The sequence below is a fragment of the Camellia sinensis genome, chromosome 13 (assembly GCF_055761805.1).
Source record: "Camellia sinensis isolate YWXY chromosome 13, ASM5576180v1, whole genome shotgun sequence".
NCBI lineage: Eukaryota > Viridiplantae > Streptophyta > Magnoliopsida > Ericales > Theaceae > Camellia > Camellia sinensis.
The window spans coordinates 41,312,182-41,328,633 of record NC_138973.1 but is presented as its reverse complement, the minus strand read 5'-3'; the positions used below and the strand labels follow the sequence as shown (position 1 = coordinate 41,328,633).

Here is a 16,452-nt window from a genome sequence, read left to right as displayed (position 1 = left end):
TGAATAATAAAGATTATACCAAGTTGCTTTTGGTATTGAATGGGGGGCTTTTTTTGAGTCAACTGTATACTCATATTATTGATTGCCCAAATCAAATGGTCCCTTAGACCCCCACGTAGCAATTTAGAAGCTTCATGATCAGATGGCAAAGCTGAAACCACCAGCTCTATCAGTACTAGTTTGTTTCTCATGATTTACATCTGGTTCTACCAAAAGGGCAGTTACATATAAGCTTGATCCAACCCATTCAGTTGGAATGGGTTGAGGCTTTCCAACATCAACCACATACTCTTATTTTCAAGTAAGATTTTTTTTTTTTTTTTTTTTCAATCAATAGGAGAAAAATAGAGAATTCGATGATATATATCACACCGGGTAAGAGAGCACCTCATTCACTAGATCAACCCATTATATAAATGTATATATAAAAGTAGGAATTGTGTTTTAAGTAGAATCCTTTGAACCCACTTTAGAAGCGTAAATCTGAAGATCAAGCGATACCCTTTAATTACATGATCTGAACAATAAACGAGAATGATCGACAAGAATTATACTTAAATTGTACAATTGAAGTTTGCCATCTCTTTAAAGTCACTAAGTCAGTCATTCATATTAACTACCAAGAGATTCACCTACTATTTGAGTAGGATGGAAATAGGGAAAGTGAAAATTGTATCACAATCTTCAAAATCTTCCAAGGGTGATACAAATTTTTAAATTTCTTTTGTAAATGGGGTTTGGGCTAGTTTTTGTCTAGCCCCATCCGGGTCAAACCCGACCCTATTCTAAAAACCCCATTGGGATTGGACTGCTGGTTTATGGGTCATAAAGGGTGTTAGGTTGAGTATTTGACGGTCTGTTAAATGAAAGGAGGTGTGTGGGGGACCCTAATGGTGTGTTTGGTTTGAGGATTTGGGAAGGGATTTAGAAAGGGAAAGGAAAAAAGTGTGTGAAACTATATGAAATTTAGGCATGTTTTATTCATATTTCACCTACCTTTTCCATTTCTTTTTCCAAATCCCTCCTCAAATCCATCAACCAAACGCAACATAAAAGAATTTTATCCAAAAATGACTAAAAAAAATGGCACCAAAAAGCAAAGTAAACATAGAGCCAAAGCCAAAGGTAACGCTTACCGATGCTTATACACTGTTAAAGGCGTGTAAAGCTTTTTATCATCCTTTTCCATGTAATATATATGCCCCCGTACAATTGATTCTACTTTATCTATTGTGTTGTGTAAAATATAAAAAATGACGAATCATATTAACAGTTTTCATAATTTGAGATTTATGTTATTTTAATTTTTAATTTTTTTAATTATAACATATTTGATCAAATCTTGTTTTAAATCATGTTAAATTTTAAATCTTGTTTCAAATAAGAATAATTGAAGATACTATTAATCAGTTTCAAAGGCAAAATTATCAATTTGATAAAATATAAACTAATTTGATAAAAATAAATATCAAAAGATATTTTTGAATTTTTAAAAATTATTTATACTCACCAAAGATAAAATTATATAAAATTGATAAATCTTTTACATATTTTTTTTTATTTTTTTATCAAATTAATTTTTATTATGTATTTAGATGATGATCATGTAATGGATTTTATTTTCATTAAATTAGTTTTTATTTTTTTAAAAGTCAAATATGACAACAACTTTGATATCATTATTAAACCAATTCATTAAATCAAAAAATCTAAAACTAAAAATATTTCATATATTAAATACTATATATCGATTATACATTAAAAGCCTAATAACCACCCATTATATAATCATCATTCAAACACATAATAAAAATTAATTTGTTAATAAATAAATAAATAAATATGTAAAAGATTTATCAATTTTACATAATTTTATCTTTGGTGAGTAGAAATAATTTTTAAAAATTCAAAAATATTTTTTTGACATTTATTTTTTTCAAATTCATTTATATTTTATCAAATTGGCAATTTTGCCCTTGAAATTGAGAAATGGTATCTTCAATTGTCCTTATTTGGAACAAAATTCAAAATTCATAATCAAATGTGTCACAATTGAAAAGTCAGGAACCAAAGTAACACAAGTCCTAAATTATAGAGACTGTTAGTGTAATTCATCCTATGAAAAATGATATATAAACAGAATTTAGTGTAAAAATGATGTGATAATAGTATTTTTGAAAATAAAAGTCCTTCTTATGAGTTTTTGAATTTAAGATGAGAGAACACGAAACTATTATATCATTTTAGATAAAATTTGTGTTTTAATTTTCTATTTATAACACTATGCATAAAATAAAAATTAAAAAAAAATATTTGTGTTTCGCAGAATATATAAATTAGTTACACATTCGTGGATGTTTCAACTTTCAACCTTTTGTTCAAGAAACTACACCTTTTGACCTAAAAGTGATAGCACAATCAAAGGGCAATCTCACTAGGCTCTTGTCATTGGGAGATAATGGGAGGATTAAATATATACAGTCTCAACTCATTTGTAAAAGATTATTTTTATAATTTGAAACTCGTTAGGCTCAAGTCACAACGTAATAATTTATCGTTACATTGAGACCTATCTGCAAAATTAAGCCTTCCCTTTTCTTTGTCTCTCACTTTTTTTTGATCAGCAAAAAGAAATTTTATTGATGAAGAAAACATACAAAGTATGATAACGTACATCAATAAAGAGGAGGGTGCAAAGAGTATCAAAGTGAAACATTAAGATCCCAACTAGGTTGGCACCCAAATGCACACCAAATCATTTGCTAGCACTAACTCCAAGCTCCAAGTTGGTGAGTAACCAACGTACAGAGTAGAAACAAAACAAGTAAAACACTCGAAGCAGCAAAACAAAACAAAACTGGAGCATCCAAAAATCAGACCAGCACAGACAACAGCAAGCTCCACAGCACAGACCGAAACATCACCCAAAAACAGACCAGCTCTACAGCAGCATTAGCATTAGCATTAGCAACAGCACACTTTCATTGCAAATAAGTCAATCTATAAAGCTACAGCATGAGCACCAGAGCACCAGGGGAGAATGAACCACACAGCCAACAAACACCAGGGTAGAATGAACACAACAGACCACAACAACCAGCAGCAGGCATACAGACCAATAACCCATTCATAGAGAGCATCATACAGACCAGCAACAATCACCAACAGTGTAACCAAAAGTGCAGTTGGGTACAGCATACCCACACTTTCACCAAACACCAAGACTATGCATCCTCAAACTGTATGCCACACTCCATAACTGAAGCAGCTGTTAGGATGACTCCCAACTAAACACACTAGCCTACCCACAACCAACATAGCATACCAAGCATAACAGGACTAGAGCTTCAAATAACAATCTAGATACCCATCTGCCCTGCCAATCAAGGCAGATTCAGCCCAGATGCAGGACACAAACAGAACAGAGCAGATTCAGCCCAGATGCAGGACACAAACAGAACAGATTCAGCCCAAGACACTAGAGAGCCGATCAGCCCCAGAATGCAGAATCAGAAAAACACATATTCTAAACTTTGATTAGAGTAGAATCAAAAAAACACATATTCTGGAACTTAGGCTGCAGAATAGCCTAGAGACACATACTCAAGCCTCTTCAACAGCTTCCGAACCAGCATGAATTGAGAGCACAGATGCAGTACAGATCAGCTACAGGACACACTTGAGAGCAGCAGATGATCAAATATCTTTAATTAACTCTTTGACTAGTCGATGGAACTTGGGCTTCAGAATGCACCAGATGCAGTACTGATGGAACTTGGGCTGCAGAATACTCAGCTGTGCAAAGTTGGATGAGTGCACACCATACAGCAGCAAGGCAAAAACACAAAAGCCCCAGGAAAATCAAAATCAGACCAAATCAACCCCTCAGACATAATCTAACCTGCTTGAGATTATATACAATATCATTAATTGAGTAAGTAAAAGGTGGGTTAGAAGTTCTGACCCATAAAGCAACCCTGACCTTGATAGAATCACATAGCCCTTCAAAATTCACCGGCAAGCCCTTAAAAATGCTTTCATTCCTCTGCTTCCAAATAGACCAAAACACCGCCAATGGTATAGCTTTCCAGATGGGTAACTCCTTTTTTTTTAGTTTTAAACCAATCCACCACTGCAATAATCCAGACACGGATCCAGGCATTGCCCAATACACACCCCACCAACTAATAATATTTGACCAAATCCTCCAAATTAATGGACAAGACAGCAGCACATGATTTATATCTTCTTTGTCTCTCACTTGGTTGCTTATGGCGTATTTGTGTCACAAATACTAGTTTGATCAAGGACCTCTATTTTCAAGAAATAGGTATTAGATATAACGGTGATATTATGAGCAATATTACTAACTAATGAGAAATTTTATATTATATATTTTTTTTTTAGTGAGAATTTTGTAGAGCTTATATAGTTAAATTAGTGTGAGGCAAAAGGCATATATCTAATCATATTTAAAATATTTTATTGGTAAATAATACTACGTAAAATGATGTATTATCTCATTCAATATTTGTCCCTTCTGAAATGAAGTTTGTCAACCTAAGTCCTTCTCCCACACCAGAATCAAAGTGGCCACATCTTGTATGGAGCTTATTAACAAAACTATATCTTTGGATTGCAAGGGTAAATTACACCCCGTTCTTGTGTGTGAAGATCTTTCAGCAGATTTTAGTAGCTTGAAGCGCAATGGTTTGGAAGAGTGCAGCTCCAATGAAATCTATGGCAGTGTTGTGGAAAGATCAAGTCCAGAGGAGTGTTCTAGAGAGAAGGAGGCTGACCATGTGATGGAGGTAAACACAGTTGTTGAGGAGTCGAAGTGGGATGAAGGGTTCATCAGAGAAGAGGAAGTATGTACCAAGGAGGTAGATCAGAGGTCAGGGTCTAATGATTGTCATTTGGGCGAGGAGGTAAACATAGTTATCGAGGAGACCATATTGGAGGAGTTAGTACACAGTCCTAATTTTGTTGTTGAGCAAGTATTTATTCCTGGTTTTATTAAAAGCTTCAGTGGATCTCGTGATGGAAGTGGGTTTGGTATCAATCTTGAAGTGGATTTGGCACAAGCTCTTAGTAAGAATCTAAATAAGAAGGGTCTTCTGAGCCTTAATCAGTCGGGCTTAGTTAGGCAACCTGCTTCTGTCCCAAAACTCCTGTGGAATGAGAAGAGGAAAAGAAAGAAAAAGGTTCAACTTGAGGGGTTCACCGACTTTGCTAGACTTCATGGGCACCAAGCTGCAGCAGTCAGCAAGCACACTTCTAGGTCTGTCATTTTCAGACCAGCTGCAGCTGCGATTGCACGTTCAGATCTGTCTGAGGGTGTTACTAGTCCGAACAATCTTCTCCTCAATGAAGTTAAAGCCACTATACAATTAGGTAAATCTCTTGGCATCAATTTCAAGGGGAAAGAAGATGATGTGCTAAACAAGATTATTGAGCTAAAGCTAAAGGACAAAGAGAGATCCAAATATGAGGGTTTGGTCTTAAAAGGTTAAAGGATGGCTTCAAGTAAGCTTAGCTGGAGTTTTCAGTGGGTATAAGCTTTGTTAGCTAGTTTTTGGGTTTTGGCTTCAAGTGTTTGTGGTCTTATAAGCTAGTGTTGGTTTCTCACCAACACTATGCTCGGTTTATTTTCTTGTCTTTTTTTCTTTCTCTTCCTTGTTGATGTTATCTCATATGTAATGTATGTTTTCTTCATCAATAAAGGATTTTCTTTGCTGATCAAAGAAAAAAAAAAAACTCTTGAGAAACCTCATTTGTGATAGGTCAGGGTTTATAACTCAATTTGGCCAATTAAGCTAATTTGATTTTGAGTAATGTTATACGAATAAATAAATTTTACAATTTTTTTAAGTATTATTATGGCAACTCTATTTCAAATAATGAAATTCATTACTGTAAGTCACATTAGTGAGCAATTTTTTTTAAAAAAAAATTAATTAATTAATTTGTAGCATTTTCCTTTGATTTTATTTCACTTGGATTTGGTCCCTACTATAGGAAACTGAGGTATGGATGTATTTAAATGTCTAATATTGTTTTTAACATAAAAATCGAAACATTAACATTGTGTAATATCATTTTATATTTTACATTTTGAAAATGAAGCACTTTATAACCATTATAAGACTAAATTGATTGATATGAATACAAGTATATCATTTTTGTTAGAAAATAAATAATTAGAGTAAAAACAAAGAGATGATACGATACCGAAAGATGGATTTACATTAATATAAATATATATATATACACACGAACATGTGGGTATATTGAATATAACAATAATTGCAATGCCTTAGTTTGGTCCTAGTTCATATATGCATAAACCATTTCCCAAAGTAATAAAAGTTTGATATCTTATTCACAACTTAAAATTGATATGTTCGGTTTCCACCAAAATGTTATTGCGTTTGTTTTAAGAAAAACATAAACAAAAACTAACAAACAAAGAAAAAGAACAGAATTAACTAAGTCCACTAAAACACATGTAAATCATTTGATTTGATGCTTAGTTTCTACTGGTTTCTTTACCTTGAAATTACAGTAAAAATCTGAGCTCTACAGCAATGTTACAAATTTTTTTAAAAAATAAAAATATATTCAAAAATTATCCAAAATTTAAATTGTGCGGATCAGATTTATTGTTGATAAGCGCTCACAAAAAATTAAGTTCAATATCTACCATACATCCACTTTGTGAATAAATTTATGGGTATTTTTTTTCTGGGTGTGCATCTTTTATGCTTTCAATAAGGACCCTATTTTCACTATATATGCAAATGAACTAAAAGTATAAAACTGAACTACTATGTCCCCTTAATAAAATAAAATAAAAAGTAAAAATAAAAAGAGCTCCACACCTTAGGTTACTGTATGTGGCAAAAAAAACTATCTGGTGCTCCGAGAACACTATATGCCTGTGTGTCTAGCCAGCCAGATTTTTTTATCATACCTTATTGTTCCCATTTTTTTAGATTCATAGCTCATTATTGGATAGACACATTGTCACTTTAAAATTTTTGAAGGACCAAATAATTACTCGTGAAAAAATATCATCCACATCACAAAATTTAAAATAAAAATTTATTAAAAGATAAATTAAAAAAAAATAAAACAGTTGGATAAAATTAATTGTTTTTTTTTTCTGGTAATTAACAGTTGCATAGTATACATAGGCCCCGTTTGGTGTAACTGTTAAAATAATTTATAGATTATAACTTAACAGATTATAGATTATGACTTTAATCAGAAGTTGTTAATCTATTTGGTGTAGCTGTTGGATTATAGATTTAAGTTGCTGAGTAGTGTTTGTTAACTAAGCTGTGAAATAACTTTTTCAATTAATTTTTATTTTTTGTTTGTCTACATTTCTCATAAAAAATAATAGTAATAATCTATAGTCTATTTGAATCTTTTTCTATTTTTAAAAAAATAAAAAATAAAAAAACCTAACAGTATAATCATAAATTAACATGATAATCAAAAGTAAGGGATAAACAGCTTCTCAGAATCAACTTTTTGAATTAAAATAAACTGTTAAAATCAGAAACGGTTAGAAATAAGTTTAACCAAATAATCCAATAATAATACTGAATTGGGCGCTTTTCTATGGTGGGCACCGCCAGACGAGTTAAAGACATTCTTGCCCCTACTACAGTATTTAGGAAAAGTAATTTTGACTTTTCACTACTAAGGTTTCAGTAAGAGAATCCCCTTTTTACTGTCCACATAATGACTTTAACTGCAAAGAGAAATTGAGTAGCGGGCCTCAAAATACAATAAATTCAGATTTTATAATCAGTGTAGTTTTTTTTTATTAAAAAAAAAAAAAAATCAAATCAAATCAAAGAAAATTTGTATAAAAACATTAACAATTAAATTTATAATTTCTTTTGATTAATATGTAAATATTTTGTAAACTTTTCACTTATATGTAATTTTCCCTTTTATAATTAGGATACATTTTGATCACATCAACAATATTACTTGTACAAAAAAATTATTATAAGAGTCAAATTTATTTTAAATATAATAAAAATCACACTCAATAAATTTGGATTTCACTTTTGCCTTTGGTCTTGGGGTGTTAATTTAATTGACTGGTAGTTAACAATTCCTAAATGTAGGAATTTTTAGTGATCATCATCGTCTATATTGCATAAGGACTGTTTTCTTTTATCTTCTTGTTGGTTTCTCACCATTTGTTGGTTTGGTGCTGTCAAATGATTGTTTAAGCTTCTCGGTGTCAACTTAACCGGGATCGTTTAATTTCACATTGATGGCCTATGCACCTTTCTACCTTTACTGATGTATGCTCTCCTTCCTTTGTAAGTTTGATTCATCAATAAAAGTTCTCTTTTGTTGATCCAAAAAAAAAATAAAAAAATTGACAATATATTTGGGCTCAGTAGGCCCATTAGGCACTCACCTTGATAATTCAAATTGTTTATCTTCTAAGATCTTCCGAGCCGATCATCTATATAAATAATTATATTATTTAAACAATTAATAATGTGATCAAAACCATTTGCTATCCAAAAAAAAAGACGGTAAATATGGTTTGAAGAATAGACCATCCAACATTTTGAAGACAATTATAATATGATCTTGGGTTTATGATTATCCAATCAATCTAATTTTTTACATTGATAATCTACTAAAAAAAGTCTTATAAAAAATTTAGACCAATAAAATGAGTCCCAATCCCACTAAAATACCCAACAACATGGAAAACATTAAGACGTTGGCCAAACATACTTGAGGATAAGATCCAAAATCTCAAGTTTGAGTCACTCTAATGAGTCACTAAAGATTTGTCTAATCATTAATTTCAGAATCTAAAAATTAGTCAAAATGCATATGAACTAGCCCGGATTTAAAATAAAATAAAATAAATTACAGGATCCATGGAAAAAATTGGAGTCCATTAGCATAATCTAGAAATCTAAGTTAGGGTTTGGGAAAAGGGGACACCAACCATATAGCTTTCAGTATTGGTAAAAAAAAGGGTAAGTATGAGTTGTTGAGAGACAAATGCACACGTTAAAAGCTTACACTAAAATTTCCTTTTCTTCCTCCAAAGAAAACTTGGGAAAAAGAAAGAGTAAAAAGGAATCAAAGTCTCAAACTTAATTACTTTTCTTTCCTTTCTTTCCCTCATCTTTTTCTCCCTTTCTCACCCTACCCCCACGTCCACAAATTAAAGAAAAGAAAACAAACACAAGCACACACATTCTCTCTCTCTCTCTCTCTCAATTAGTGTCATTTTCTCACATATACTTCACACAAATGAAACAACCATTCACTTCATAGTCATACCTTGTCATGTCTTCTCTCTCTGCCCTCAATCTCAAATCTCTGCAACTACTCCCTTTAAATTGATCATCAAATCCCCATACGACCCAGAAATCTCTTACCTGAAAATTCAAATCCCAGATCATCCAAAACTCCTCAACAAGCCTCTCTGATCCTTCTTGGTAAGCCCTGTTACGTACTGTTTGTTTCAACGACAACAAGTAATCCAAGAATAACAAGAGAACCAACAAGAACAAGAACAAGAAGAGAGCAGAGGAGATATAAAGAGTTCTAGAGGGCTTGTTTGTCTGGAGAAAGATGGAGTTATTTCCAGCACAACCAGACCTATCTCTACAAATCAGCCCTCCAAACAGCAAACCCACATCAGGTTGTAGGAGAGCAGGAGAAGAGATGGATTTGGGGTTCTGGAAGAGAGATTCTAGAAACTCCATCTCTTCAATGGTGAAAGCCGATACCTGTTTCGAGCTCTCTCTCTCCAATCCTAGGGCTTCTGAGCCCAACTCCGATCATTTTCGCAGCTTCCAAAACCACAACCACAACCAACACCATCACCACCACCACCACCAACAACAGCAACAACCGCAACACCAACTGTTTCAACACCACCACCTCCAACAACAGCAACAAGGGTTTAACTGTAGCCCAGAGTTTGGTTTCTTGAGACCTATAAGAGGAATTCCAGTGTACCAAAACTCTCCTTCTTTTCCATTTTCTCAACAGTCTCTAGATAACACTACCAATCTATCATCTCCCACAATTGCTAGTACTACTACTACTAGTAGTACTCAAAGCGCCTTTCAGTCTCATCATCAAGGCCTAATGAGATCGAGGTTTTTGTCGAGGTTTCCTGCCAAACGGAGCATGAGAGCGCCTCGGATGCGATGGACTACTACCCTTCATGCTCGCTTTGTTCATGCTGTTGAGCTCTTGGGTGGTCATGAAAGTATGAATTCATTTTCTTATTTTGTTTCTTTTATTTTCCCCTTTTTGTGTATATGTATTTCTATCTTCTTACACCACTGCACAATATTTTTAGCTTCTCCATGAGTCAATTAATATAACTAAAATTACTAATCCAATTCTTGATTGTGTCTTTTTGGGGGTCTAGGAGCTACACCTAAGTCAGTTCTTGAACTCATGGATGTCAAAGATCTCACCTTGGCACATGTCAAATCCCATTTACAGGTATACGAATGAACCTGTCATTTCTTCATAATCTCAAGAGGGTTTCTTCATCTTCTTTTTTTTGTTGTTGATTTTATTAATGAAAAATAAAACATTACAGAAAGGGTTTCTTCCTCATAGACGTTTTACCTCGTACAAATCAAAGGAAAATTTTGAAATATTTTCTCAACTCATTATTTTCATGCTAATTGTACACCTTCCCATTATGGATTTTCAAAAATGGTGTCTTTGCTAGCTAAACTTGCATTTGAAAACCTTACATGCATTAAGGGAAGGTGTTAATAGTTAATACATAAATATCAAATTCCAATGTTTCCCGGCAGAGAGGTCTCCCAAATCCTTAGCACTTCTTTTTCTACTAGATCTGATGGTTCTGCAAGCTATTTACGCAGCTTTTTTGCTTGGAAGAGTGAACCATCCATATAAAAGAAAAAATCAACCACAGGAGAGAGAGAGAGAGAGAGAGAGAGAGAGAGAGAGAGTCATTCTTCGATATCAGAAAAATCAAGTAAGACAAAAGCCCAAGGAATTCAAACGAGTCACAGCCAAGCCGAGACTATTTTATATTGAGTTCATATTTATTTATTTTAAAATAATAGCAACACATTTTCTTCTTTTTCTGAGGGGAAGTAGCCTATGAAAAAGTACAGAACACTATCATTTCTCAATGATATCTATTTCTCTTGGGTTTGTTATAACCACACATCCATAACCATGGTTTACCACTGTTCATGCATAAGCATTCATACATGTATCTAATAAGCACAAACACAAAAAGTTCTTCATCATTTACTTTGTGTCCTTGCACTGTATCAGCCTATGTTTGTAGTATATATACACATACATATGTAAGCATCTCTCTCTCTCTCTCTCTCCCTCTCATACATAACAGTCTGGTAAGTGGTAACCCATATGTCTGTACCATATACTAGTGACCACAGTGTAATGCATTGTACTAATTTGGGATCACTTGAAAACACACTCTGTGCAGATGTATAGGACTGTGAAGACAACTGATCGAGCGGCAGCTTCTTCAGGTTAATCCCATTTTACAAACTTATATATGTCTAATTGTTGATTTATATATTGGATATAGAAACGCATAAATTTTAAATATCAGTCTATACTGTCAGTCAAATGATATAAATATCAGTTGACAGAGACTGATAATTTAAAATCTTTATAAATATTCTTAATATATGGCTTTTTGTATGTCTATTGTTGATTTATAAAAAATAATTTTAATATGTGGTCTTTATTTATGTTTACATAGGCCAATCAGAAGTCTATGAAAATGGGTCATCTGGAGATACTTCTGAGGATATGATGTTTGATGTTCAAAACCCAAGAAAGTCTGAAGTATCAATTGAACAAGGAAGACCAAATTTGAATCAAGATAAGGATTTTCATGGCCTTTGGAGCAACTCTTCAAGGTGAAGTCTATGCACTACTTTGGCTATTATTCTTCTTGGCTAATGAAAAACTAGCATTTTTTTTCAATATGCATGGATTAGTACCTTTTTTTTTTTTTTTTGTTAAAAAAGACTTATTTGGTTGGTCTCCAAGAACATCAAAGAAAACATAGGAACATGTTTTGGAACCTCAAATTATGTCATTCCAAGCTCACACCGTATGATTCCACTCTTTTTCCTTTTTCTTTTCTTTTTTTTTTTTTTTTTGATTGATAAATTCAGCTATAAAATTGAGTGTAATGTTTGATATATGTACTTCATCTTCGTTTTGTCATTGTTTTTTATTTCTTTTTAGAAAAATTGAAATTAGAGTAATGGTATATAGAAAAAAAAAATACATAGGCCATGTTTGGTTTGTTTTCATAAACTTGTTTCAGAAATTATTTTTTTTAAATTAATTTGATGAAATAAATAAAAAAATCATAAACACTTATTAATTTCATATAATTTTATCTTCTAGGAGGCCAGGAATATTTTTTAAAATTTTAATTTTATCCTTTTGATATTTATTTTTATCAAATATGTTTCCAATTTTAAAAAAAAAAAATCTATTTTTTTGGGTCTAAAATTCTATAAAAAAAAACACTGCATAAAATCTATACAGAATGATGTGATTGATTTATATAAAATAAAAAGATCTACCAAAATTACTTATTATTTAAAATGTTACTGTCACTGGTGAGATTTTTGCATAAAATTTATATTAGCAAATAATTTTCCATGAAATCAATGCTCTTTATCGTCGTCATTGTTGAGACTATAAAAGGGGTTAGCACACTAGAGATAAAAACTTTAGTAGGTGTTTGGATACTCCAAGTTAGACTTGATTCAGTTCTTTCTGTAAATAGTAATTGCTTTTATATTTCATTTTCACTGTTCTATTTCAATAAATTCTTTTTACCTTTGCTTTATAGCAGATTTTTACTAATTTGAAAGAAAAAATAAATGCAACATTTTAGCATGTTGACTTTACCTTTCAAAGAATCATGAATTTTAACCATTCTTTATCTTGTGTAATCATGCTGCATACCCAGAAAAATTATTGAAAATTGAAATATATGAATAAAATTAATTCCAAATGTGACTCACAATATACAAACTTTAAATCTACATTCTACACTTTTTTCTTTTTTTTTTTGTGAATAAAATTCTTATTAACTTTTCATGGTAACTAGATTTTTTTTTTTTTTTTTTTTTAATGCATAGGACACAGAATCTCTGTCTACGGATACAATATACATATCCAGACACATATAGGACCATTCATACATGCAAGAGATCACATAAAAAGAAGTAACCATCTGTCCACAACCAGTTCAAACACAAACTCCATCATCGTGGGTAATAATGTCTTTTCAAGTGGTTCTGAAAAGGAAGCAGCAAAGAAAGAACACTCTCTTCTACCATTCCATCACCTGGAAATTAATCTCATTTTGATAAATCAACCCAAAATTGGAGACATCTCTTTCCTTTGGATTTTGTGGGCTCAGATAATGCTCTCTCTATTTTAAATGGGTCCCACAACTAGGAAATTTAGTGTCAAAGTTAACCCTTATATATATATATATATATATATGTTTGATGGACCCATTTGTAGAAAATCTAGGTGCCAAAGCTATATATCCTCTTGAAAATTCCTCCAAGTCTGTTTTTGTTATGGGTAATGGGTTATCACATGGGTTGTGTTTTCAGCTTTATTTCAGTCAGACACATAATGTAAAGTGAGGGATTTATATAAACAAGCCAGTAAAAGATTGCTTTCTTTTTTTCAGTTTTTTGCTTTTCTCATTCTGCATGCATGGCTTCCACTAAACTCAAATATTCTCTCTCATTATTGTATTGGTTTGTTTGTAGCAGGGAAGCTTGGTTGAATGGCAAACCAAGGGATTGTGGAGGGAGCATCACATCTCTTGAGGTACCCCCATCTTAACATTGACTGCATTCATCAAGATGGCATAGGATCCTCCGTCTTTAAATTTTTCTATTTCTTTGTTTTAAATTTTAATTTCATTGGATCATGTTTTGTGATTATCATATTTCGAATTTTTCAATGATCCAAGTAATTATCAGTGTTGTGAGATAGAGGAATACAAGAAAATTTAGAGACAAAGGACCTTGGCCCACCAAGATATATAGCTCTCTTTCAAAATTCTGTATGTGATATTTAGTTCCTATGATTATGCATTGTGTCTTGTAAAGTAGAAAGAGAGAAAAAAGAAGCTTTTGAAAAAGCTGTGTTGGTCATTTGCAATTTCAAGGGTCAATTTTGTCATAAGGCAAAAAAAGCAAATAATTATTCTCAAAGAAACAAATTTCAGTTCAAACAACTGTCTCAAGAGATATTGTATATATTTGATTTAAAAGAAAAACTATAATATTACAAAATTCTACTAAAATGATGGGGGTGATTTTTTCTTCCAACTAAAAGCTATATGAATGTTTCTGTGTAGACCCACTTAAAAACTATCTAGATGGAATATTTTGCTTTAAAGTGAAATATTTTTCTTTAAAGTGAAAGGTTTTAACTTAATAAAAATAAAAGAGATTCATAATTTAAATTTCTAAATTCATTCATAATGACATGGTCAGGAGTTGGGCCGCCTAATATATTATGCTTGTGATAAATCAAAAGTTAACACTTAACATGTCATATTATTATGAGTCAAATTGTGAAAAACGTTTTAGATATTTCAAACAATTTTATTATTTTAGCCTTTTCATTCTCACCAAAAATTCTATAACTTTTTTTTGTTTATAATTACTCATAGACACTTGAACACATATTTGATTGGTGACTAATAAATTATGATAATGGAGGAAGAATATTGTAAGGTTGGTTCACATGAGACATACTAACAATCTTTATAGTCATTCCTACCCTAGCTTTCTATTTTTTTTATCAGCAAAGAAGAAATTATATTAGTTACCGCTAGCTTTCTTTGTTAAATATTGTCTAATTCCCCGAGTCAAATGTCTTTTGATTCTCACATTCAACACACTTCTTATCTTCTGTTATTAAATTCTTTTCTTTTCTTTTCTTTTCCTTTTCTTTGCTTCTTTCAGAAGGACTTGGATCCAAAGTGCTTAAGCTATGAGAGAATATCATCAGATGTAAGCTCATCAAACCTTTCCGAGACAAGCCCCAAGAAGCCCAATCTAGAGTTCACCTTGGGCACACCACAGTGATTCATATATCTCTCTACTCATTTTGAAATCATTATATCTCTGAAGATTGAGGGAGAGGGGTGTTTTTGCTGGTGAAGAGAATCAGGTACCCACTGGGAAAATCAGTGAGAAAGTGAAAGAAAAGAAAAAGAAAAGGAAAAGAGAGCTAAAGAAAGACAAGCAGACAAGAAAGACAGAAAGCAGCAAAAGGAAAAGTGCGGGGAAGAAAAAAAAAAAAAAAAAAAAGCATGTCCTCTATCCTTCCTATCAAGCTGTGAAATCCATATCAACATATTATATTCCTACGTAAATATGAAATCTAATTGATTTGGGTAATTTACATTTTGCCCTTTTATATTTAGCCATTTTTTTACTCTAGCCCGAAAAATTTTTCTTTTCTTTTGGCTTTTTATGTTTAAGTTTTTTTCAATTTACTTCACAAGTTAACTTATGTCCCAAATTAGATTGAAAAAAAAAAAAAAAGTAACACGTTGACAACCAAGTGATATAAAAATATTTTTATTATATATATCATACACATCTAACATAAACTTAAATTTTAATATAATAATATATTTTTTTGTCAAGTAACAATTAACTTAATATTTTCTATTTAATTGTGAATACAAATTGTTTTTAGGAGTAAATTAGAAACGACCAAATATAAAAGTGTAATTTACGCAATTGACAAGATTTTAGGTTTGACCCAGTAGTCTTGTAATCACATCTTTAGAGTGTAGTGAGGAAAATGTTAGTAGTTTGAGCTAATGCAACAGTGACAACCCTCATAGTTGTAATCTAACAAATTAACATGCTACAATTTTAAATAAATAAATAAATAAATAAAAACACCCAATTGATTTTGTATGTTCTCTACACGTTTAGAGAGAGAGAGAGAGAGAGAGAGAGAGAGAGAGAGATTTTAACTATGTTAAAGTATCATGAGGTGATCCTTGGTAATTGTAATGAAGCACTTTACATTTAAGAAACAAAAGAACCATATTTTTACCAAACGAGTTGGAGCTCTCTCTCTCTCTATTCATTCCTAGGCATTGTCACATGTTTTTACACATTCCCAAACAATGGAAAAGAAAGAAGAAAGAAAAGATAACATGAACGAAAGAAACTGAAAAATGAGTACGTAAGGGAAAAAAGAAACAGAAAAATTACAAAAAGAAAAAGTGACCCCAATTCCAACTCTTCTTTGTTCCCATTTAATTATATATTTTGATTTCAAACTCTTTATGGTTTTGTTTGTGCAATTAAAATAGTGCTTTCATGGCACTACCTATCA

At 31.9% G+C, this 16,452-nt stretch overlaps 1 protein-coding gene across 2 annotated transcripts; it reads left to right on the top strand.

Moving 5' to 3' along the window:
* The first annotated feature begins 9,027 nt into the window (after positions 1-9,027).
* Positions 9,028-15,494, top strand: KAN2 (Homeodomain-like superfamily protein). Of its 2 annotated transcripts, none has more exons than XM_028228103.2 (6): positions 9,028-10,279; positions 10,445-10,521; positions 11,513-11,558; positions 11,795-11,954; positions 13,848-13,908; positions 15,057-15,494. In XM_028228103.2, the coding sequence occupies exons 1-6, from the start codon at positions 9,634-9,636 to the stop codon at positions 15,177-15,179; spliced, it is 1,113 nt and encodes a 370-aa protein (XP_028083904.2). In that variant the 5' UTR covers positions 9,028-9,633; the 3' UTR covers positions 15,180-15,494. The 2 variants fall into 2 exon arrangements, with proteins under 2 accessions (XP_028083904.2, XP_028083905.2); XM_028228104.2 differs by having other exon boundaries at positions 9,037-10,279; positions 13,851-13,908.
* The last annotated feature ends 958 nt before the right edge of the window (positions 15,495-16,452 follow it).